The 24,374-nt window shown below is 36.5% G+C and overlaps 3 protein-coding genes and 1 pseudogene across 7 annotated transcripts; 2 read left to right on the top strand and 2 right to left on the bottom strand.

Annotated features, from left to right (window-relative positions):
• Window positions 1–1,258: 1,258 nt before the first annotated feature.
• Window positions 1,259–8,016, bottom strand: LOC104710130 (sodium/hydrogen exchanger 7). Of its 4 annotated transcripts, none has more exons than XM_010426682.2 (23): window positions 7,396–8,016; window positions 7,200–7,250; window positions 6,996–7,087; window positions 6,844–6,921; window positions 6,605–6,762; window positions 6,416–6,517; window positions 6,209–6,326; window positions 6,075–6,127; window positions 5,930–5,995; window positions 5,793–5,837; window positions 5,603–5,655; window positions 4,928–5,112; window positions 4,766–4,810; window positions 4,560–4,667; window positions 4,098–4,326; window positions 3,713–4,015; window positions 3,435–3,532; window positions 3,226–3,357; window positions 2,931–3,149; window positions 2,635–2,841; window positions 2,284–2,554; window positions 1,885–2,186; window positions 1,259–1,788 (listed from the first exon to the last, which is right to left on the bottom strand). In XM_010426682.2, exons 1-23 carry the CDS (start codon window positions 7,598–7,600, stop codon window positions 1,486–1,488), a joined length of 3,423 nt encoding a protein of 1,140 aa, XP_010424984.2. In that variant the 5' UTR covers window positions 7,601–8,016; the 3' UTR covers window positions 1,259–1,485. The 4 variants fall into 4 exon arrangements, with proteins under 4 accessions (XP_010424984.2, XP_087320298.1, XP_087320299.1 ...); XM_087464172.1 differs by having other exon boundaries at window positions 6,209–6,321; window positions 7,396–7,708; XM_087464173.1 differs by having other exon boundaries at window positions 4,560–4,684; window positions 7,396–7,654.
• A 2,685-nt stretch (window positions 8,017–10,701) lies between these two features.
• Window positions 10,702–13,864, top strand: LOC104710132 (transmembrane 9 superfamily member 3). The gene is made up of 7 exons (XM_087464175.1): window positions 10,702–10,987; window positions 11,242–11,282; window positions 11,399–11,984; window positions 12,084–12,221; window positions 12,311–12,467; window positions 12,544–13,028; window positions 13,289–13,864. Exons 1-7 carry the CDS (start codon window positions 10,836–10,838, stop codon window positions 13,506–13,508), a joined length of 1,779 nt encoding a protein of 592 aa, XP_087320301.1. The 5' UTR covers window positions 10,702–10,835; the 3' UTR covers window positions 13,509–13,864.
• Window positions 13,865–13,888: 24 nt separating this feature from the next.
• Window positions 13,889–14,941, bottom strand: LOC104710131 (tetraspanin-14-like). Its single transcript, XM_010426687.3, has 2 exons — window positions 14,390–14,941; window positions 13,889–14,232 (listed from the first exon to the last, which is right to left on the bottom strand). The coding sequence occupies exons 1-2, from the start codon at window positions 14,864–14,866 to the stop codon at window positions 13,948–13,950; spliced, it is 762 nt and encodes a 253-aa protein (XP_010424989.1). The 5' UTR covers window positions 14,867–14,941; the 3' UTR covers window positions 13,889–13,947.
• Window positions 14,942–19,230: 4,289 nt separating this feature from the next.
• On the top strand, window positions 19,231–23,007 carry LOC104710133 (serine/threonine-protein kinase BRI1-like 2 pseudogene; annotated as a pseudogene). Its single transcript, XR_015565005.1, has one exon. The product of XR_015565005.1 is annotated as a serine/threonine-protein kinase BRI1-like 2 pseudogene (transcript).
• The last annotated feature ends 1,367 nt before the right edge of the window (window positions 23,008–24,374 follow it).

A 24,374-nucleotide genomic window follows, 5' to 3' on the forward strand; every position in this document is an offset into this window, starting at 1 on the left:
CTAGTAGTTTAACAATAGTTAAACCACCAATATTATCTATACTAGTATATTTGCAGCAGTTTTTGCTCAAAAATACTAATAAGGAAAGTTTTTGCAATTAATGCTACTAATGCAATTAATTCTGTCCATCTAGCAATTTTATATGGACCTCTTAGTATTTTATGGGTCTCTTGATAATTTATAATTTAAGGACCTCTATTTATTTAGGTTGTAGATAAAACGATGTCCAAAATTTTATAAGACCCGCGAAAATATACTCTTTTGCTAATAATCTAGACAAAATTTCCGGAAAATGAATTTGTAGACAAAATTTCCAGAAAATCACATTGAAATAACTATGACATTAATGATATTCTCAATTGCCAAAATGATTATGAATACAAATGAGTAGATCCTTGATTTCTCAGGCATTCAAACTTTAAAAACTTTTATTTGGTTTATTCCGGTTCTTTATTTTAAAGATTTTTAAAAGTTTAAATATGAAAAATATTTAAAACTTTTTAAAAGTTAAATATGATAAATATTATACCGTAGATACACAATAAATATTAAAAATTAAAATGATATAGTGTGAGTTAAAATATATCCGGACGGAGTTATATAGCGGGACATGTTTTATCGATATTTATATAAATTAAAAAATATCAGTAATTCGGTATTACACGGGTAAAACATCATTTTATTATTTTGTTAATACTGTCAGTATCAGAAAATAGACATATGTAATTAAATTTAAATATATTTTATATAAAAAATAATTTTTATTGCGGTATTATATGGTTTATTTAATAATTATTATATAATTATAACATATTTAACAAACAAATACAATTTATAATTTTAATATTTTAATTATAAATAATTTTGCCCCGCGGTGTACCGCGGGTCTTAATCTAGTTTAGTGATAAAATAACAGAATGTCAACTAATCTCCAAGATATGTGAAAGGTTGGATATATGATTATCATTTGAACGTTCACATAGCTAAGTATAGTCTAAGTTAATTCAAATGTTTTTCTTGAATATTATAATTCACGAACCGTGGCATTAATTATAAGTTTGGCTGGGTAGTTATAGAATATTACCTTATCGGTGGTGGAGTCGGGGTCCAAACCAACCTTTTCTTTTCCCCGTTTGATAGAAAAATTATCCCCCACTTAGTAAAGAAGAAGATGGACCGTTGTAGACTTGTAGCCAAAGAAATTAAAAGGAGAAAAGAACAAAAAAAGTGGGAGGAGATAAATGAGTAAATGACTACGTAAACAACAAAAAACGAATATGATTATTTTTTCTTTACAAAATTGGCAGATATTGTTTTAACAAAAGAAGTTATATACTCACCAAAGTGTGGTAGACAGAAAGAAAAAAACCTTGATTCGTTGAGTAAATATAAGAAGATATATTTGCTTTTTATTCTTTTGCTTTTGCACTAAGAATGAGTAAGCTAGCATTTTTTGTTTTGTTTTGTTTACAAACATCTCTATGCTCATAGATCGTTCCTGAAAACGATTTTACTCGGAGAGTCGATTCTCACGACGATCCCTTCATCTTCTTCATCATCGCTTGATTCTTCCATCCTTGTTCGCCTTGTGCTGCTTTCCGCTTGCAGTGGAAGCTGACACGGATACTTACGTGTATCAAGCTGCTTCTTGGTCACAATTGAACCTTCTGATCTGGCTGATACGAGACCTTGAGCTGAGTTTAATGGAAGTTTCTTGTACGATAAGTTATCTTGTGACTTGTTATTATATATCCCACCGAAACTTGCACTCCTTCTGTACAGATTAACCTAATTGAGAATATCCAAATATGAGAAGCTTTAGGTTAGTCGAGAAGTCACCGATAACGACTTTAAAAGAATCTCAAGTTGTGATCTTTTTCTTACCATGCTGCCAAAAATGCTGAGTTGCATTGCTCGTTCAGATATACTTAATGTTGCTCTGTTGATCTCTTGTTGTTTTTTGGCTTTGTAAATACTTTCAGGCCAGCTCATGAGTCCTTTGTGTTCTTTACGAAATGATCTCTGAAGCTGATCAGAGCTTGAGCTACGTGGTGGTGTTAACGAAGATGGTCTTCGATGTAGAGTCCTATCAGCTCCAAATGCTCCAATGTTGACGACGATTGCTCTTGCCCTTGTTTCCACACTGTATTGTGTTCCTTGTTGCGAGAAACTCACTCTCATGATACCTGTGGTCAAAAAAAAGAAAAACACAGTTTTGATTTGATTCGGTTTAATGATTTTAAAAGGGTTTGATTCTGCTGTACTGTATGTGCAATTAATCACCTGAGGCTTCAGATGAATTATGGAAGCTCTGATTCCCGTTAAAAGGTAGTAATGCAGCGGGAGATGCTATAAGCTCTTCTTGGATACCAACTGGTTTTACGAATCCTTCTAATAACAAACCAACGTTGTTATAATTGATTTCAATTGATTCTCCAGATACATATGTCGTCAGTTTCGGGCTTTCAGCAGAAACAAGTGCTCGTAATTCTTGCATTGCCACTTTTTCGAATATCTGAGGACGCAAGAGTTTGAGAAGAACCAATGCACTTTCCTGCAAATAAGTGAAAGAATTTGATGTTATGAACAATCAAGAGAGTGTCTCTTCTTCTATAGATTCCAATAGAGACGTACCTGCCAAAGGAAATCATCGACGGTAGAGTCTGATTGTAGAATTGAGAGAATTTTTTCGCTATCGATAAAAACACAAAGAACCATGGAATCTGTAATCATGTCGCACATATATGGCTTCCCGGTGAGGACTTCGTAGAGTCCCAATGTACTACCATGAGAAAAAGTTGGATGCAGCGAGTGATTGTTGCTTAAGCTTTTGCTTTTCCACTGTAGGATTATAATAAAACATTCAGTGATGAAGAAGGTAACAGATGTTTAGAATTATGACTTGAAAGTAAAACTAAGTTTTGTCTTACCTTAACAATGCCATCGAAAATAAGCCAGACTCCATTTGGCTTTGAGCCTTCTTTATAAAGCGTGACACCACGCAGCTTCATTGGTTCTTTTTTCGAGTGTTTTAGAGGTTCACATATTGCAGATGGAAGAGCAACAGATAACGGATGTGAGGTGATCATGTCGCTTAATTTTGGAAGTTTTATCATCGGAGGGTTTCTCAAAAGCTTCTTCAAGCCAGTCTATGGAGAGAGAGAGACATAACATTAGATAAAAGAGAAAGGACCATTTGTTGTAGGAATTAGATTCGTTTAGTACCTGGACAGCATCATGAAGATGAGCGATTTCTTTTTCTTCCAACAAGCCAATCTTCTCAAGGTTTTGAATGTAATCGAGTAAATGATTCAGCACTGAATGTGTTACTTGTTTTGTTTTCACAACACGGAGAACCTAAAAAATAAATCAAAGATTATATGGGATTCGTCGTGAGTAAGATATCACCCAAAAGAAGTGACACGACTCTCAACCTGCGGAAGTGAAGATCGGACATTTTCCAAGAACTCTTTCGCAGCCTCTCCTTCCCTTTTACTTTCATTGATTACAATGGAACCAATATTACTCTCCCCTGTATAGAGAAAATAGAGATAACTAAGAGACAAAAGCGGATTGGATGAAAATATTGTTCTTACTAAGTTGAGGTACTTGCAAACAAAGATTCTAATAGATCAACGAAGATGGTCCAATCATATAATTTTCTTCTATTCGTTGTTTCCAAAGTGTGATCCAGAATCTGAATTGCACATACCTAAAAAGTCAAACAATTGCTGCTGTGCAATTGTATGAGCGCGAAGAAATGCAGCGGAAATGTAGCAAGCAGATTCCAGTCTTTCGACAGCAAAGTATGTGACCAACTTGCGTGGGATAATTTTAGAATGAAGAAAATTGTAGTAACTCGGGAACTTAACATGCGGTTTTAGACCTTTCCAGTCACATAAAGACTCTGTAGAAACCCGATCCAATGCCTCATCCACTGACTGCATCAGAATATTAGCAGTATTTTCAGATATCCTGCCCTCATCAAGCATCTCCCAGTAAGCTGATTGGACACCTGTATCATCCAGTTTCAAAGTGTCAATAATCTGCCAATTAAAATAAAGAATACATATTGGAAGGTACATGATCATAACTACCATTTAAGAACCGTATACGTATGTCCTTTAAACTCTTAGGGTCAAGATTTTCAGTTTTAGAACCATTGTGAGGATGAACTAGTTCCCCTTCTGAATCTTTTAGGCTCGAAATATAATTTTGAACGGTAGACCAGTCAGCGGGTCCTAGCTCCTCATCGTCTCCTAGGTCTTGAAATGCTTGCAAGGCCTTGTTCAGCATTTCGTACTTTGTATATTCCAATATTCGTTTCTGTCAACAAGAAAAGTGAAGAAATTTCAGATAAATTAAGGGGTTGAGCATTTTGAGATAAGAGTTGCAGGTTTTGTTGGAGCCAATCATGAGCTAGCTATTGCTGACTGACACGGGCATAACCACAGATTTCTTTGGTACCCCAACGACAGTATCATGATTCATCGATTAGCATACTAAAGTGGAAATGAAGTCTCTGAAAAGAGTAATGAAGTCTCTGAAAAGAGTTTGACCTTTGTGGCTGGTAAACCATCCATACGAAGAAGGCGTAGAACAAATTGGGTAGTGGATCCATTAACTATCAGAGTTAGGAATACAATTCCACCTGTGAAGAATATGAACTGCAAAACAACTAAGGCTATCAAGAGGGCGACATGATACTCATCCATAATTCATTTAGGCTGTGAATAACACCTGGCATACTATTTCTAGAACTTACCAATGTTCCCGTCTCTGTGCTGAGAAATGAATTTCCGCTTGATTGCTAAAATAAATGATTGAGAATAAGGTAGGTCAACACTGAATCAATGTAGCTGAATAAGCGACGTATATAAATTCAAGAGAGAGAAGAACAATCTTGACAATGTTCTTGAAAACTAACTTTCACAGATAAAGAAAGCGCGAGCGCCACTGCACCCCTCAAACCAGACCATACGAGTATAATGGCTTCTTTCCAGTCCAAGCCATAGCCAACACGACATAACAACGGAAATAAAACTCCAACAACAACGCAACGCGATAGTTGGATGTAAAAGTACAGTAGAAAGAGGAATCCCCATGAATTTCCTGTAAAAAACATGGGACATCGAGAGTCGTTAAACCAAGATATATTTTTACGAGAAGGTCAATGATATTGTGTGACTTATGTGGCCATGTGGGTATGGTTCCAGAGAAGGAAAAACAAAAGATAAATCCAGGACAGTATATCTCTGAAAGCTACTGAATAATCAACTCATTGGTGAAAAGACACATTGTTTCAGTCCTAGCACAGTGTATATTTCATCACTTCTCAAACCAACGATGCCAGGTTGTTATCTTTTAAACTAATTCACGCTAAGGAACAATTGACCCGTCGAGAACCAGATACCACAAATACAGAGGTTTGATCAGTAATAGCAAGCTATGATAAGAGGTGGAGAAATGCAATGACTAGGGACCCAAATTCAATAAGCAATTGGCTGTAGAAAATTTTGACGGGAACTATGTTCATACGACCTGACTAGACATCACTTTTAGCTAGAAAAATATACTGCAAACTGATAACAAATAATGACACCTTGGTAGGCAATCTTATCGCTGTCGAGAATGCCTTCAGCAATGACAACACCACTGCAAAAAAGAATGAGAAACAAACAACTTAAATACTGTAGGACCGGCTAAAGAGTAGACTGCAGAAAAATAGCTTTTTGCTACCTATAAGCTTATTTCTTAGGGTTGGCATGGCCTAAGCATGGGATGAGTCTTACCTTAGGATAAAAATCAAAGTATTTGCAATATACGCGACCATTTCCCTGCACAAGTTACCGGAAAAAAACTGTATTACATAGATCAACCTTTTTCACAGAGTTCAAAACAATTCCAATTCCACAAGATTGAGAAATACCAGAAGTGATGCAAACTTTTTTGACTGTCACCTTTAAATGCTGTCCTCGCAAATGCAGCATAGAACCTGTAACAGTTATTATTATAACAAGTGGGGTCTTACATGATAACAGAAAAAAGAAATCAATGAGGTCACTGAGATTTACATGCCCAAAGTCATCACTGTCAAAACACCAGAAGCATCAGCCCACTCTTGAGCCTGTCACACAGTAACTAACTCTCAATTGTATACAAAAATAAGATCTTGATACAGTATTTCAAAGTCTACAGAAAGACGTACAGTGTAATATGCGAAGTAGCTCACTGCAATCGTTAGAGTAATCTCTATTATGGTGTCATTAAATATGAACCTGAGCCAAAGAACTGAGGCAATGCCAAAAGCCAGACCAATGCCTACACTAAACAGACAGAATCATACATTATAAATTTACGATGCCAAGAACACAACAACTCGATATCATTAAAAGAGGAAAAGATCAAGACATACGCTCCAAGTGCCACTTTAACCAGAAATTTGATTATAGAACTCCAGTCAGAACTATGCCCCAAAACCATCTTCAAGAATAACTGGAAAACCACAATTGCAGTCCTGAAAATTGTTTCCAAATCATAAATTATAAGCATAAATTAAGCAGACTATGACAGAAAATTAGAAAAGGTTAACAAGATTGATTACCCATCATTCATCAGGGATTCCCCTTCAATAACAGTGCTTAGCTTTTTACTAGCACCAAGCTCTTTAAGCAAAGCAACAACAGCAACAGGATCAGTAGCACTCAAAAGTCCCCCAAGCAACAACGACGTTTTCCAGTCCCAGTCATACGGAAACGTAAGCTACAAATAGCATCATAGTCATACTTTTCACTACCTCTTATTTCATAATACTACTTAATCTTAGACTACAGCATACCTTACCTTAACAAGCGATCCAAGACAAAACGTTGAAATGAGAACTCCAGGGCCAGCAAGTAGCACCATCTGTCCCAGACACCTCTACAATAACCAAAAGCATTTAGCATCTATTTCCCTTCAACTTAAGGCTTAACTAGGGAGGAGAAAAAGCAAACCTTGATCTGGTGAACTTCCATTGAAAACGAACTCTCGAAAAGAAGAGCAGGAAGAAACACAGCCAAAAGAAGCTCTGGATCGATCTCATTCCCTAACAACAGCCAATAACAACATTAAGAGAGATTGTAAAATTCCCAAAATTGAATCAACCTAAAAGCTTTGCTATGTATATATAGATTTGTTCAACAAAACTAACAACTTACAAATACGAATCCCATGGCCGACCTTGCCAAGGTTATGATGAGTTCCATATTCTGAAACATTCAAACAACTCTTCTCATCAGTAGTACTCTATGATCTTCTTCCAAGAAATTTTCAAATACAAACTATTGAAATTGAAAAATTAAAAAAAAAAAAAAAAAAAAAAAAAAACCGAATTAGGAATCATCGAAATCGAACCGAGGGATCCAAGAGCGATTCCGATAACGAGGAGAGCGACGGTGTAAGGAACCCTAGTTCCTCGAAGCAAATGCCTTGAAGCTATACCGAGCACCAGAGACATTCCGACGAAGAGTACGGCGTCCACAGGGCTAGATTCTTCTTTCGAAGAAGAAAGAGACGATTCGGCCTCCTCCTCCATAAGTCTGTACGGAATCGAAGCCATTGAAACAACAACAACGAGAGTGAGGAAGAAGAAGAAGAAGAACTGTAGAAAGCTTCTTATGAGAGAGCTGAGAAGAGAATATATATACACATATGTGTGTGTATATATGTATTTGAATTAAAATATTATGGTTATGTAATTTATGTGTTTGTTGGCTCCTAAGTCCTAATCAGTAATTAGTGATATAATTCACTATTGATCATGTGATTAATCATGTTAAATTATAATATTATTGTATTTTACTGTTTCTAAGATCTCGAATGGACAACATGTCAACACATCATTACGTTTTATTTTTATTTTTCACAAATTTCAGCCTGACCAGATCTTCTAATCTAAAATATAATTTTTCTGATCAGGAGCTAACAATATACAAGTTCTTATTATAACCGAAATTAATTAGTATATTGTTTATTATAGGTTTTGTAAACCTTAGCTTTTTATATGTGTATATATATAGAATTAACATAGTGAACAAGAATTTATAAGACTTTATAGTTTTATTCCTAAGCAAGCTTTTAAGCCAGACAATTAGTGATATTCCAAAAGTTGGTTTGGTCCTAAAAGGCTAAAAGATTCATGGTTACGGTCTTTTCTTTTACTTTGGTAACAACCTTATTACTCGTTTAAAACTTGACAACGTTTTGATTTTTTTCAGTCGGCTATCTAACAAAATTGGACAAAAATAGTTGATGTGAGTGTGTTTTTGCTTTGTGGTCATATGTTTATGGTCACTTACACAAAATTTAGTTTCTAATCTCGCCAATTACTCAATTGTGAAATAGTATATAATTGAAACCTAGTTAGTCGAATCCAGATCGAATTTGTGTTTGCAAGTAGCTATCATCTGACATCAGTAATTTAATTAATACTAATATTTTTGTTTGTCTATAAGAGTTATAAATTATATAATTAGATAAGGTCAAATGGATCGACCAATTAGATCCAATCAAGTATGTCCAAAACATTATACATCTGAACTCGTCATTTCTTGGCAGAGTTATACAACTCAAGCATAACTACAACAGAAGATTACAAACAAAATATATAGTTTTTAATTAGAAAAAATTATTATTTTGGACCGTTAACAAAACTTAAAAATATGTCCAAGTTATTGCAAACGTCGTTCAGATAACGCAATATTAATATATGAGCTCAGCTTTGTTTGGTTTTAGATAAAATACTACAGTCAAATGTAAGAAGATAAGTTCGTGCCAAATTAAAATCTCAAAGTACGTTCGCTTGTCAATGTTGATAAACAGGGTTTTGTGGAGAAAAGTTTGACCGATGCATGAAAACATTGTTTAGTGTTATTGTCTTTGGACGCTCAAATAGAAAAGAAGAACAATTTAAAGGATTAGAGTTTTTAAAAAAATGAAAATATGTAATTAGTTAAGTTATATACTATATAGGTCCGGAGCAAACAACAAATTATCTATGAAAAACTTTATAGACTGGGTTCGAAGAATTCATTTTCCATATAGGTTCGAAAGCAATCCACAATCCACTATGTAACGTGCTGTGACTACACGTGCTAACCAACAACATCAAATGATTGTGTACCGGCGTAGACTCACCAGCCAACGATATATATGCCATTTGGACTGAGAGAGAATCGGTATCACAACAACATTTCCATAGAAACTCACGTCTTAGTCATCACAGACAAACAGACTCACGATGCAATTTTTGCAAAGAGAAAACTCAAAACATTCAAAAACCTTTTCGGAGCTTGGCTAAAGTATGACTAGAGTCATTAATGTTGGATTTTTCCTTTTGTTTTGTTTTGTTTTTGTTTTTGGTCAAGGAATGTTGGATCTTTTTGTGTAAAGAATAATTGTACAGCTGCTATACAAACCTTTTCATGTAATGAAAATTCATTTATCCAAAAAATAAAGTTTTTGTCATCCATATTAGTTGTGATTATATCTTTTCCACGTAACGAATGAAATATCTAAACCATAACCACAAACTGTATATAGCAATATTCCAACAAAAGAACCATAGCATTAGCAATATTCGAACAAAATATATTACAAGCCACAAAGCATAGCAATATGCCAATATTCCTACAAAAATGATCCAACCTATATGACTTTTTGATAAATATATTCCAAAAAAGAAAAATCATAACAACAACACTTGATACGCGACATAGGTGTGCATTGGTCCGACAACTAAGGTCCCAAAATAATACTAAAACGACGTGATTGTTTCCTATCATGGGACTTATTTGTAGTTTGGGCCTTAAGTCTCATATTGAATTGTAAAAGCCAGTTCTATCACCTCACTTATCTATCCTTTTAAGTTTTTCACAGACAGAAAAAGATAATTAGAAAACCTATAAATGGATTGTTGTAATTTTTATATGACATCAGTTTGATCCCAGATGCTTGGCTCCTTAGTCCTTAATAACAACATCTTAGCTTTGCTGATAATGTGTTGGTGCTTTTTTTTTCTACGGATCAAAGTCTTCTATTAAGGGATTCTGGAGGAATTCAAGCAAGGTTCAGGGTTTAGGATACTAACAGATAGAAGACAACACACTGTTAATTAGTGGGGAAGATTTTGATAGGGACAGACAGCTTTCTACAAGATTTGGTGTGACTCAAGGCTCTTTGCTAGTAAGATATCTAGGAGTTCGGAGTTCCCCTTATGGCTAATGGCTCAGAAAATAAAGAGGCAAGATTGTAAACCGCTCCTTGATAGAATTAACAACAGATTCACATCCTGAACAGCAAGTTTCATATAAACAATCGATCATAGAAAGTTTAATTGCTTCAGGTTATCGCACTCGCACAACCTCTCATCTGCCATTCACAATTCACAAGTTCCTTTCGTAACGTAGAACATCTATAACACTTTTATAATTATTAAAAATTTTTTCATTAAATGTATAAACATAAGAAAAAAACAAACTCGAAACATAATTAATTAGTAAAAAGAAAAATAATTAGTATATTAAAAACTATCAAAATTTCATATGTATAAATGTTGCAAAAAGAATTGGAATTTTATTTTCTTACATAATGCTTTTTTATCGCAATATAGTATTTTCTTATGCATAAAGTTATTTTGTAGGGAAAAAATGGGTTATTAAAATACAAAAAGAAATAAAAAAAAAGATAGAGACAAAAATATAAAAACATTATCGTCATTTGCCGTAAGCGTTGCTCACAAAAATATAAAGCAAAACTCAGATCTCACGATTTTATTTCTTCCCCATTCGCCCATCATGACATTATCGACGACGCTGCTCCTCTTCATCGGAGCTCTCATCTTCTCCGGCGCCGGTTATGTCAGATCCGATGCCTCTGACCACCGTTACAAAGACAGCGACTCCGTTCCTCTCTACGCCAACAAGGTCGGCCCGTTTCACAATCCCAGGTAAAATAATCTATTCTACTGTACGTGTCGGTAGGTTTTGTTCAGATCTTAGGTTTAGATCTGAGATTCTCTTCAGACTAGTGATTAATTTCCCAGTGAAAGCTCCGATTGTATCAAATTTGTATCTGACATCGAAAACTTCGATTCATCATCGTCTAGAATGTGTAATCTGATCTCATGAAATGTTGCTGTAGATCTTCGATTTCATCTTCATATGTCTGATGTTACTTGTGATTTTGATGGTTTTGTCGCAGTGAGACGTATCGGTATTTCGATCTGCCCTTCTGTATTCCAGGTACTCAATTTCGTATGTTAAGTGATAATTTGGAGTGTGATGGCATGAGAAATAAGCTCAATGTTGTTTCAGATTTGTGTATTTTGGTTGATATGCATTGGTTTTGGTTTGTGCAGAGGGAGTGAAAGATAAGAAGGAAGCTCTTGGTGAGGTTTTGAATGGGGATAGGCTTGTTAGTGCTCCATACAAGCTTAACTTCAGAGATGAGAAAGACTCTGAGGTTTACTGCAGAAAGAAGCTTAGCAGAAAAGAAGTGGAACAGTTTCGAAGGGCTGTTGAGAAAGATTATTACTTTCAGATGTATTATGATGATTTGCCTATCTGGGGATTCATTGGTAAAGTTGACAAAGAGAGCAAATCTGATCCGAGCGAGTTCAAATATTTCCTCTACAAGCACATTCAGTTTGAGATTTTGTACAACAAGGACAGAGTGATTGAAATCAATGCTAGAATGGATCCTCATTCGCTTGTGGATCTCACTGAAGATAAGGAAGTCGATGCTGAGTTTATGTATACTGTGAAGTGGAAAGAAACTGAGACTCCTTTTGAGAAAAGAATGGACAAGTATGCCATGTCTTCTTCTCTTCCTCATCACTTGGAAATCCACTGGTTCTCTATTATTAACTCGTGCGTCACTGTCCTGCTTTTGACTGGTTTCCTTGCGACTATCTTGATGCGGGTCCTCAAGAATGATTTCATGAAGTAAGTTTTGACTTTTGAATCTTGACTTGCTTTCTCTTCAACAATGCACGTTTTGCTTTTTTTTTTCTGAATATAAACTTTTACCCCCGACTTTCAAAGGTATGCCCAAGATGAGGAAGCTGCTGATGATCAAGAGGAGACTGGATGGAAATACATTCATGGGGATGTGTTCCGGTTCCCAAAACACAAATCTCTCTTTGCTGCATCTCTCGGTAGCGGTACCCAGTTGTTCACTCTGTAAGTCTTGTTTTAAGCTTCCTTACACATAATATTAATGTCTTCTTTGCCATTACTAACAATAATACCCCTCGTATGTATGTCATCAGCACCATCTTCATTTTCATGCTTTCACTTGTTGGAGTGTTCTATCCATACAATCGCGGAGCACTTTTCACTGCTTTGGTCGTTATCTATGCTCTCACATCTGGGATTGCCGGATACACTGCCTCCTCTTTCTACTGTCAACTTGAAGGAAAGAACTGGGTATGTAAAATCCTAAACCTTTTTCCATAAATAACTCTTTTAACAGAAAGTAATAAAACTTTTACTTTTTTCTCAGGTGAGAAATTTACTGCTCACTGGAGGTCTCTTCTGTGGCCCACTATTCCTCTCCTTCTGCTTCCTAAACACTGTGGCAATCGCCTACAATGCGACCGCCGCTCTTCCCTTTGGAACCATTGTAGTGATCGTCCTCATATGGACACTAGTCACTTCGCCTTTGCTTGTGTTGGGTGGTATTGCCGGTAAGAACAGCAAAGCGGAGTTCCAAGCTCCATGCCGTACCACTAAGTATCCTCGGGAGATCCCACCACTCCCATGGTACAGGAGTGCTGTACCCCAGATGGCCATGGCTGGTTTTCTTCCTTTCAGTGCCATCTACATCGAGCTATATTACATTTTTGCCAGTGTTTGGGGCCATCGTATCTACACCATTTACAGCATCCTCTTCATCGTCTTCATCATCCTGTTGATCGTCACTGCTTTTATTACAGTTGCCCTCACTTATTTCCAACTCGCTGCCGAAGATCACGAATGGTGGTGGAGGTAATATTTTCAACCCAATCTGGTTTTCATTGTAGTTTCTGATAAATAGAATACAATTTTCATAGGTTTGCTATGTTTTGGGTTTGGGTTCATTATATTCCCTTCAGTTACCAAATCGGTTTGTTTTGTTTCAGACTGGTTTCTTAGGTCGGGTTCGAATTTGAATCAGTTAAACCTGCTAAATACTTTCATAGATTTTAAATTCGTATTAGAATTTGAATTGGTGATGATAAAGCTACATTGTTATAATACGATTGCAGATCATTCCTATGCGGTGGATCGACTGGTGTGTTCATCTACGCATACTGCTTATACTATTACTACGCAAGATCAGACATGTCCGGTTTCATGCAAACCTCATACTTCTTCGGCTACATGGCTTGCATTTGTTACGGATTCTTCCTCATGCTTGGAGCCGTTGGATTCCGATCTTCTCTCCTCTTTGTCCGCCACATTTACCGGTCGATTAAATGCGAGTAAAACTGTTGCTGGCTAGTCAGTCACCTTCCCCTTACGATTTTTGGTAGAACAAAGAAGATAAACTCGTCCACCTGGTAGATAAAGAAGAAGGCTTCTTCAAAGCCAGACACCGAATACCAAAATGGCTTTTATGGTCTGATTTCCTTAGAGGTAAAGTGCTTTAAGTTCTTCTATATATATACAATATTTTGTGGTGTTTTGTTATCTGTGATACGGACTTGGACAAAACTATGATGTTGTTTAGTTGAGTCATTCTCTTTTCTCTACTACTTTAGGGAGTTGTTATCTTCTTTTTTTGGTAATTAATTAATTACTTTGTATCCTTTTTCTTTTATATTATATATTCTATAGACGAATATACTTGATTAAGATAATGCTCATGAATCAAAAAGCTAATCTATTCGATCAACAAAATCTTCCGAAAATTATGATGAATTTGTTATCTAAACAAAGAGGTGAGGGAAGAAAAGAAAACACCGAGGTGCCACCATTTGCGCAGCCGTGGAGACTTAATGATCTTGACCTTACATGTCATGCAATCATAGTACAACACACTCAACTCGTGCCTCCACATATCGTAATAATCCTTTATGTCTGCAGTGCCACCGTAACGACCGTAGATCACTGCCGTTTCCAACGGTGGTCCTTCACGATTTCTTGTAATGTGCAATGTTGCATTGACCGTCTCTAGTTCGCATTCCCCTGGCCTCATGCAGCATCCAGCCTAAACAACAACAGCAAATTAGAAACATTTTTTTTTTTTTAAGTCAAAAGGCATATATGAAATCTCATCAAAGTTATAATACCTATACAAGATTGGATATATATTTAAGTAATTAATATTATTATTAAAAAAAGGATTAAATGATTTCGCAAAGTACCTCAATGGGAGGTACCAACCTCCTATCGTACCGTGGTAAGTAAGAGCTGTCAACGAACCGTAAATGAACTCTTGGCAAGCGTCCTTGACTTTGTTCTATCTTAACCACTTGGTATCGTTCTAATTTACGTTGTCCACCAACATCATATTCGCCCTTGAACCACATCGGTGTCGGAGAAAACCGCCGGCTTTGCATCTCGTACACACCGGCGTAAGCAAAGCCGATGAAGAAGACAACAACTAAGAAGTAGCCGAGCCGTCTTGGTCGAAGAAACATAGCGGCGTTGCCGAGAAGGAACACGGCGAGGAGAGAGACGCTGAAGAGTGTCTCAACACGTGGCGTACTTGGCCAGTGGTCGTAACGCATGATGAAGTGATACAAAGCGTGGCGGACGAGAGGAGCCGAAAGGATCAAAGTGATGACCGGAAGGATGATGCCGGCCACTAGATTCCACGACTTAAGGCTTTGTAACTTCATTGTTTGAAACAGTTTTTGGAAAATCTTGTAGATGTTACATTCAGAAAGATTGGTATATTTATACAAGCAGAGATAGTATCTAGATAGAGATAGGAAATCTAATTTAGATAAGGACTATAGCTAATTTAGATATGGACTAGAGCTCAATTTCTCTGATTGTCCGGTTTTGTTAGTTGATTTGGGCCAAATTGTAATAGGCCTTAAAGCCCATTAAACAACAATCTGACACCATGTCAGAGCTAGAAGACTAACAAAAGACAAGGCGTGCTTATTTATGTTATAGGGTTCATCGAATTCATCATTTCTCCAACTCATATTTATAATAAATGGTTCTATTTTCGAAAAATATTAACATCTTTGGGATCGATGGTACTAATAACAATGATATCGCTTTGACGGGCCACAACATCTAAAGTTAACTTTTCACACTTGGTCAATTCTTAACACAAAAATGGCTGATGGTTTGACAAACTGGATCATAAAATATATATGTAAAAGTTCATTTTCAAAATAAAATCGATTGCATGTTAATATATATGCCACGTGTTTACTGTATTTAGTAAAAAAGTTAAAAAAAGGCTGAACTTTTTTAACAAGGAATTAATAGGAAACAGAGACAGAGTACAACACACCAATCATTTGAACACAGTAAAAGATAAAAGTGGATAAAGAAGAAACGCGTGCCATTCACGACATCTTTGGTCCCTCCTCTCTCGAGCCTCCCGTCATACAACTTTTTAACGTTTTATAAACTTAAATTTGTATACAAATTAAATAACTAATACTTTCTCCGTTTATAATATATAGGATGTTTAGAGAGTTTTTTTGTTTCATAATATAAAATATTTTCAAGTTTCTATGTAACTTTTAGATTAGTTTAATATTTTATATTATACAGTTTTGATTATAATTGATTAAACTTTTTAAAGTGATTATTTCTTAATCTGCGTGCTTTACTCAAAACATTTTATATTTTGAAACGGAGGGAGTACTATACTTAAATATATCTTTCACTCTCACATCATCACATGCATATTATCTTATTTGCATGTGTTTTATTTTCTCTCTATTTTAGTTTTACATAAGTGATATGAATCTACCCTGATTTTTGTTTTTCAATTAGTGATGAGAATACTCTTTTCATTTTACCGTCGCATCATGTTAAAGAATCCATGACTTGTCGGAATATGAAAGAGGAGATGACTTGGGCACAGTTTTGGTTCGACATAGAAGAGTTGAATACAAGTTCTCCGCAAAGTTACTTCTATAAAATATTATGTCATCTTTCTTTTCTTTCCCCCTTTTTCGTAATACTAGAAGGAAGAATACAGAAGAAGCATAAGCAGAAAGAATACAGAAGCAACGAAATCCAAATCCGTAAATTCCATCTAAACTAAGACCGAAATGTCAAAAAATAAAATCCGTAAATTTCGATTAAACTAAACTTGGAATTTTGAGAGACAAACACTTTTAATTGAGAATAAACAAACAACACTACTCAAAATTGAAAAAAACTAGTCTAAACCCTAAAAACGAAGAAACGGACTTAATTACATCATTGAATTATCTAATGCACAAGGTAGAATCTAGTGCGGGCACATCTTTGCCTTTTAGTTATATAGATTTAGTGTTTTTTTTTTTTAACTGTAATTGATGGTGCTGAATATATTCGAGTAATTAGATTTGAACCCATATGTACAAGGTATACAGCATTTTCTTTGATTTTTGACATAAGTGCACATCATATATATTATCATTATGTCTCCATTCTCAAAGATATTATCCAATTATTATCGACCTGAACCTATGATTAAAAACAACAATCATCCTTTAAATAGTTTTTTTTAATCATTTGAACTTCAAGTCATGCTGGTTGACCATTGACTTTTACACATTCCAGTTATAAGAAGAAAACAAAAAAGACGTTTCTACATTTTATTCTAAATTAACTGCAAGAAATCTGAGTTGCTTTGGTTGAATTCTCAAAATCGCATTCTCGACTTAATCCGGGCTGAAACATTCGATACATTGAGCGTAAAAATGGTCATAACCACTACACAAAGAAGGAACACAACAGCAGTATATGGTCAAAATGGAGTCCAATATAGTACTATTTTCTTCCAACGTATATATCTCACACATTGGGAAGTTTAATATTAATTTCATGCCTAATTAAGTAGGAAGGTTAAGTGAGAACCACCAGCCCTATTGGCTATCACAGTATCTAACTTTTATTATTGCATTTGTTATCAGATCTCAAAGGATGTGCGACGCTACCATGATTTAAAATTATACTACAATATACGCTAATGATTTGTACCACCAAGACGATAGCATGTTTATATATACTTTAATAATGATTTTAAAAAAACAATTAATATACCATATATTTTATCATAGGTTGACGTGTAAATGCATCTGTTAACGTATAGACTAATATAGGCAATACATGATGTTTTTAAAGGAGTAATTAGTACTTGTGGTCGTGTGTGTATAAAAAAAATTATCAATACAGACATATATGAATATGAATATAGATGGATATGAATAATGTCTTCTTTTATAACAATAAAACTTAAATAAAATAGAAGCTTTGGAAAATCAATTTTGAGTTGCAATACCTACATAAGCAGAACCCTAAAAATCTATGTTTTCTACATTCTTTAAAATATATGGTAATTTGCGTTTTAGATCTTTGAATATCGGTATCACTAGGAGCTTTTAAACAATCCACCAAATAATCTTTAAAAGAATTGTTTCTTTGTGATTATGTATTTTGAGACTTCATGTTGTCTCTTTTGGCATTGGGATAGTATTTGGTAAGATCGATTTGCTCAAATTTTGATCACTTATTTATGGAGGCATCATGAAATTTTAAATACAAAATCACAAAGAAACAACATAATTTTTTAAAAATAATAATTTACTATCCCTATCTTGGAGTGTTTCCCTTTAAAAAAGGCAAAATCTTGCTCTTAAGATCTCTTAAACTTTCTGGTAACCCCAAAATGTATTACATGTAGTCCAGTAATTGGTTATAAGTAAAATCAATAGTTGATTCTTTCTGGGGACAAGTCAAATCTTTGTAGTAATATATGTACAGATGCACTCACTACTCATACTAAATTGAAATTTAGTCTGATTTACGTATTATTTTGTTAGCAAGAGTGGTCAAAATAAACTGACGTTCAAGAGAACAAAATTCGTATAAAAAAAAGAGATATATAAGAATTAGTGGTAGTGAAAAGAAGAATTTAATAAAGAAGTGTTTAAAAAATATTGGGGGCAAAGGAATCATAACCTCTCATGCCACTAAACCACGAGCTAATTGATGTTGTTTCTTTTGTGGGCCTTTTCACTATTACTCTCCACTATTTGGTTCTTTTTGTGAATTTTTATTATTAAATAGAATCAATAAACTATATACTCGATAGTCACTAGTGTGAAATATTATAACACACAATCACACTATTATAGGTGATAAGGAGGTTTGCACTATATTTATTGTAATGGGAAAATTTTCTAAGAATAATTATTTCTTACTAGAAACTATCGATTTTAAAGAAATAGTCTCTCGTGTAATTGAATTGTAGCTAGAGTATCACCAATTGAACCACTTAGAAATATGACTTTATTTTTAATGTATATATGACTAATTATCAATGAACTTAGCAAAATAGCCTTTTCTTTTCTATTGGATGAAGTAACCAAAGCTAATATATTGCTTACTTGATAGAAATCTACTCGTAAACTTGGTGGGAGAGGGCAAGCGTAATGATAAAAGGATGGAGTGTGTGACTTGGAACATGATATAAAGGCTTATCTATGGCGTTTAATATGATACTATAAACTAATTAAAAGGGATCACATAAAAATGTAGAAAGAAGTGAGCAACATAATGGTTACACCATAAAGTTTGTTATTGTAAATTGTAAAGTCACATTTCTGTTCATTCCCCCACGCCTCTCTGCCTCGACCGTGAACATTGGATCAAACAAAGTTTTACAAAATACCATTTCATATGCGATGCATATCATGACTAAATTGGGTCCCAATTATTTTGACCACACACCTCACCATATGAAAATTTAGTACTTCATTCCGTTTGTAATGATTTCTCCCAAGTCCCAAACTTCATATTTTTCAAACGATTGCAATTCTTTTGTAAAAGGTTTATTACAATACCAAAAAAATCTCCCAAAATCTAAAACTTGATGTGATTATAGAGTAAAGTTTCTAATATGAACATCTTCATTAGTTTTGTCAATGTATTACAAACTGATATTAATATAGATTTTTAAAAAGCATTATATGAAATTGCAATATTTAGCTAACTTGACAAAGATGTTTAGTCTCTCACTCTCACAATTGATATAATAAACTGATAAGCATCAATACTAAAAATAAAATAAAAACAAAAGCTGCTTTTTCTTTTCTTCAAGAAAAGCCCTTTTCCTTCTCCTTCCTCTGCTTTAGCATCGCCTCAAAGGAGAAAAAAAACTCTCTTTATCATCTAAATGTTTCAACTTACTTACTTCTCCATTCAAACTCCAAACACGATCCTCCCTCCAATGACTACTTCACCAATCCGGGTTCAGATCCGGACTCGGATCCATATCTCCTTCATCTTCCTCCTTACTCATTTCTCTCTATCATCTTCATCTTCACTCAAAACCGACTCATTGTCTCTCCTCTCTTTCAAAGCAATGATCCAAGATGATCCAAACAACATCCTCTCAAACTGGACACCTCGTAAATCACCTTGTCAATTCTCCGGCGTCACTTGTCTCGGTGGAAGAGTCTCCGAGATTAACCTCTCCGGTAGTGGTCTCTCCGGAACCGTCTCTTTCAATGCCTTCACCTCTCTTGATTCTCTCACTGTTCTTAAACTCTCTGAGAACTTTTTCGTTTTAAACTCAACCTCTCTTCTTCTTCTTCCCTTAAGCCTAACTCACCTCGAACTCTCTTCCTCCGGTTTAATCGGAATCCTCCCTGAAAACTTCTTCCCCAAATACTCAAACCTTATCTCCATCACTCTCTCTTACAATAACTTCACCGGAAAGTTAACTAATGATGTTTTCTTAGACAGCAAGAAACTTCAAACCCTTGATCTTTCTTACAACAACATAACCGGTTCAATCTCCGGTTTAACCATTCCTCTCTCCTCTTGCGTCTCCTTGTCCTATCTCGACTTCTCCGGTAACAGTATCTCCGGCTATATCCCTGACTCACTCATCAACTGCACCGGCCTCAAAAGCTTGAACCTTTCTTACAACAACTTTGATGGGCAGATTCCAAAACCATTCGGTGAGCTAAAACTCTTACAAAGTTTGGATCTTTCTCATAACAAACTCACCGGTTGGATCCCGCCGGAGATCGGAGACACTTGCCGGACATTACAAAACCTCCGTCTTTCAAACAACAACGTCACCGGTGTGATCCCTGAGTCGTTGTCTTCTTGTTCTTTGCTACAAAGTCTTGACCTTTCCAACAACAACATCTCCGGTCCGTTTCCGAACACTATCCTCCGAAGCTTCGGATCTCTTCAGATCTTGCTTCTCAGCAACAACTTAATCTCCGGTGAGTTTCCGACTTCGATATCTTCTTGCAAAAGCTTGAGAATCGCTGACTTCAGCTCCAATCGATTCTCCGGCGTGATTCCGCCGGATTTATGTCCCGGAGCAGCTTCTTTAGAAGAGTTAAGACTCCCGGATAATCTCGTCACCGGAGAGATTCCTCCGTCGATATCTCAATGCTCGGAGCTTCGAACGATCGATCTCAGTCTCAACTATCTCAACGGTACAATCCCACCGGAGATCGGAAACCTCCAGAAACTCGAGCAGTTCATCGCTTGGTACAACAATTTCGCCGGAACAATCCCGCCGGAGATCGGAAAACTACAAAACCTCAAAGATCTGATCCTCAACAACAATCAACTCACCGGAGAAATCCCACTGGAGTTTTTCAACTGCAGTAACATCGAATGGGTCTCATTCACAAGCAACAGGTTAACCGGAGAAGTCCCAAAAGATTTCGGAATCCTTTCCCGGTTAGCCGTTCTTCAGCTCGGAAACAACAACTTCACCGGAGAGATCCCAGCGGAGCTAGGGAAATGCACAACTCTGGTTTGGCTTGATCTCAATACAAACCACTTAACCGGTGAAATCCCACCCCGGTTAGGTCGTCAACCCGGTTCAAAAGCTCTTTCCGGTTTACTCTCTGGCAACACAATGGCTTTCGTAAGAAACGTTGGGAACTCATGTAAAGGTGTGGGAGGTTTGGTTGAGTTCTCAGGGATCAGACCAGAGAGGCTTCTTCAGATACCATCTCTTAAAAGCTGTGACTTCACAAGAATGTATTCAGGTCCCATTCTGAGTCTTTTCACAAGGTATCAAACCATTGAGTATCTTGATCTTTCTTACAACCAGCTTCGAGGCAAGATCCCAGATGAGATTGGAGAGATGATCGCTCTTCAAGTTCTTGAGCTTTCTCATAATCAACTCTCCGGAGAGATTCCTTTTACGATTGGTCAGCTCAAGAACCTCGGTGTGTTCGATGCTTCGGATAACCGGTTGCAGGGTCAAATCCCTGAGTCTTTCTCGAATTTGTCTTTCTTGGTGCAGATTGATTTGTCGAATAACGAGTTAACCGGTCCGATTCCTCAAAGAGGTCAGCTTAGCACGCTTCCTGCAAGCCAGTACGCGGATAATCCTGGACTTTGTGGAGTACCTTTACCGGAATGTAAGAACGGAAACAATCAGCTTCCAGCAGGAACAGAGGAAGTGAAACGTGCTAAACACGGAAGCAGGGCAGCTTCTTGGGCGAATAGCATTGTTTTGGGAGTTTTGATTTCTGCTGCGTCGGTTTGTATTTTGATCGTTTGGGCGATTGCGGTTCGTGCAAGGAAGAGAGACGCTGAAGATGCGAAGATGCTTCATAGTTTGCAGGCTGTTAATTCCGCCACGACGTGGAAGATTGAGAAGGAGAAAGAGCCGTTAAGTATTAACGTAGCGACATTTCAGCGACAGTTGAGGAAGCTTAAGTTCTCGCAGCTCATCGAAGCTACGAATGGATTCTCGGCTGCGAGTATGATTGGACACGGTGGATTCGGCGAGGTTTTCAAGGCGACGCTCAAAGATGGGTCTTCCGTGGCGATCAAGAAACTGATTAGGCTTAGTTGTCAAGGAGATAGAGAGTTTATGGCGGAAATGGAAACGCTAGGGAAGATCAAACACCGAAACCTTGTACCGCTCTTGGGATACTGTAAAATCGGGGAAGAGAGATTGCTAGTTTACGAGTTTATGCAATATGGTAGCCTCGAGGAAGTGCTTCACGGACCGAGAACAGGCGAAAAACGGAGGGTTTTGAGTTGGGAAGAGAGGAAGAAGATTGCGAAAGGAGCAGCGAAAGGGCTTTGTTTCTTGCATCACAATTGTATCCCTCACATCATCCACCGTGACATGAAGTCAAGCAACGTGCTTCTCGATCAAGACATGGAAGCTAGAGTTTCAGATTTCGGAATGGCGAGGCTGATCAGCGCGTTAGACACGCATTTGAGTGTGAGTACCTTGGCAGGCACGCCAGGTTACGTACCACCGGAGTATTACCAAAGTTTCAGATGTACTGCAAAAGGCGACGTGTACTCCGTCGGAGTAGTGATGCTCGAGATTTTAAGCGGGAAGAGACCAACGGACAAAGAAGAGTTTGGTGATACGAACTTAGTAGGTTGGTCGAAGATGAAAGCAAGAGAAGGGAAACATATGGAAGTGATTGATGAAGACCTTTTGAGTATCAAAGAAGGTTCCTCAGAGTCTCTGAATGAAAAAGAAGGTTTTGGAGGGATGATTGTGAAAGAGATGTTAAGGTACTTGGAGATAGCGTTGCGGTGCGTCGACGACTTCCCATCAAAGAGGCCTAATATGTTACAAGTGGTTGCTTCGTTGAGAGAACTTCGTGGAAATGAAAATAGTAGTCACAGTCACAGTAACAGCTCGTAACCATGATCTGCTTTTTTTTTTGGTTATAATTTGTCTCTCTTTTAGAAAATTGCTGTGAGAATGTATGTGTGGTGGATCAATGATTAAAATTTTATTCTGTATTAAATCTTTTTTTAATAATTATATATATGAAACTTCATCCTCCTCTTAAGTCTTATCTTATGTCTTAGCTAAAATAACTCACGCTTGGCTCACATATCTCGGTTTAAGTAAAGTCATTGGTTTTATTTTCTCATAATTTATATATCAGGGTGCGTGCGAATGTTGTCTAAAAAATAAAGATTATGAATTACTTAAAACAGTTTTCATAATATGATTTAGCTTTGAATTTTTTTGCTGAAGAAGTTGATAATTATTGAACCAAACACAAGCGTTGGTTTGGATTATGTGAATCAAGAGCAATTCACAGTTCACTTATTTCGGTTAAATAAATTATGAATTCGGTTCCGCAAATTGTATTAACCGGATCTATATCACAAATCTTCATACAGGGTTTTGCAATTTCTTTAATTTTGAATTAATGGACTTTATTGGGCCTACATGATATGATTGTGGCAAGCAAGGAGCCAGAGGCTGCAGAGCAACCGGAGGTGGTGGGAATGATCACTCGTTCAAGAGCTAAGGAGATGGCCAAGGAAGCTCATTCACTCATAGTTGACGGGTCATTCAACCTACCAAGAATCCAAGTTTTCAACATATCCACCTTGAAGACTTCACCCGGTAATGAGGACTAGGTAACTTAGGTGTGAAGTTTGTACTCTTTTTCCCATAGCTGAGTTTTGTCCCAATGGGTTTTCTCAGCATGGTTTTTAATGAGGCAAATGGATCACTACGTCGAGTTGTCTAGAAATCATTACCAAAGGGGAATAACGTACTTCTGTACTAGTTCAAGTGACTCCTGTACTACTACAGGTCACCTAGACGTTTTGCTGTTTTTTCTTATTTCCTTTAAACGTCTTGTTGTTTTGGTTTTGAACTTCTTGTGGTTTAGAGTGTCGAGCCCTAGGGTGATTATAAACCCAAAAGCTACGCCTCTTTGTTCTTTAGCGAAGAATTATGTTGTAACAAGTATTGTTGATCTTTCTTCTCTCAATTTGAATTCTTGAATGCGTTCTTGATTTCTGGGTTTCTATACACTTTGTGATTCAGAATCCCTTCACTATCTTACAATCCATTTAACCACCCAAACACCTAACACCATCGAACCATTGTTTCTTCATTCGATTTTCGCACATCATCACCCAAGATCATTCGTTCATCATCATCTTCCATTCACATCGCCTATCACTCGGTTATCAGCCTTCATCAGAGTTCTAGTCCTAGGGAAATCCTATTATGTGGTATCAGAGCCAGGTTTGTGCCAAGACTAAGCGATTCTAAAACCCTAATCTCGTTTTTGTTGCTTAAAATTTGTTTGTTTAGTTTTAGGGTTTGTTTTTGTTGGTTCGTTTGTGTCTAGATCGTTTAGGATTTAGTTTGGTGTTGTTCGAAATTATACTGCAATTAGGGTT

The sequence above is a fragment of the Camelina sativa genome, chromosome 9, assembly GCF_030686135.1.
Source record: "Camelina sativa cultivar CO46 ecotype springtype chromosome 9, ASM3068613v1".
Lineage (NCBI taxonomy): Eukaryota > Viridiplantae > Streptophyta > Magnoliopsida > Brassicales > Brassicaceae > Camelina > Camelina sativa.

Coding starts and splice junctions, on each gene's coding strand:
- LOC104710131 (XM_010426687.3), bottom strand. CDS start 14,866: ATGAAGTTACAAAGCCTTAAGTCGTGGAATCTAGTGGCCGGCATCATC. Junction 14,233..14,389: donor GGTTGGTACCTCCCATTGAG/GTACTTTGCGAA, acceptor GTTGTTGTTTAG/GCTGGATGCTGCATGAGGCC.
- LOC104710130 (XM_010426682.2), bottom strand. CDS start 7,600: ATGGCTTCGATTCCGTACAGACTTATGGAGGAGGAGGCCGAATCGTCT. Junction 6,518..6,604: donor GAATCCCTGATGAATGATGG/GTAATCAATCTT, acceptor AACAATTTTCAG/GACTGCAATTGTGGTTTTCC. Junction 6,128..6,208: donor GCTACTTCGCATATTACACT/GTACGTCTTTCT, acceptor ACTGTGTGACAG/GCTCAAGAGTGGGCTGATGC.
- LOC104710132 (XM_087464175.1), top strand. CDS start 10,836: ATGACATTATCGACGACGCTGCTCCTCTTCATCGGAGCTCTCATCTTC. Junction 11,283..11,398: donor TCTGCCCTTCTGTATTCCAG/GTACTCAATTTC, acceptor TGGTTTGTGCAG/AGGGAGTGAAAGATAAGAAG. Junction 13,029..13,288: donor GATCACGAATGGTGGTGGAG/GTAATATTTTCA, acceptor ATACGATTGCAG/ATCATTCCTATGCGGTGGAT.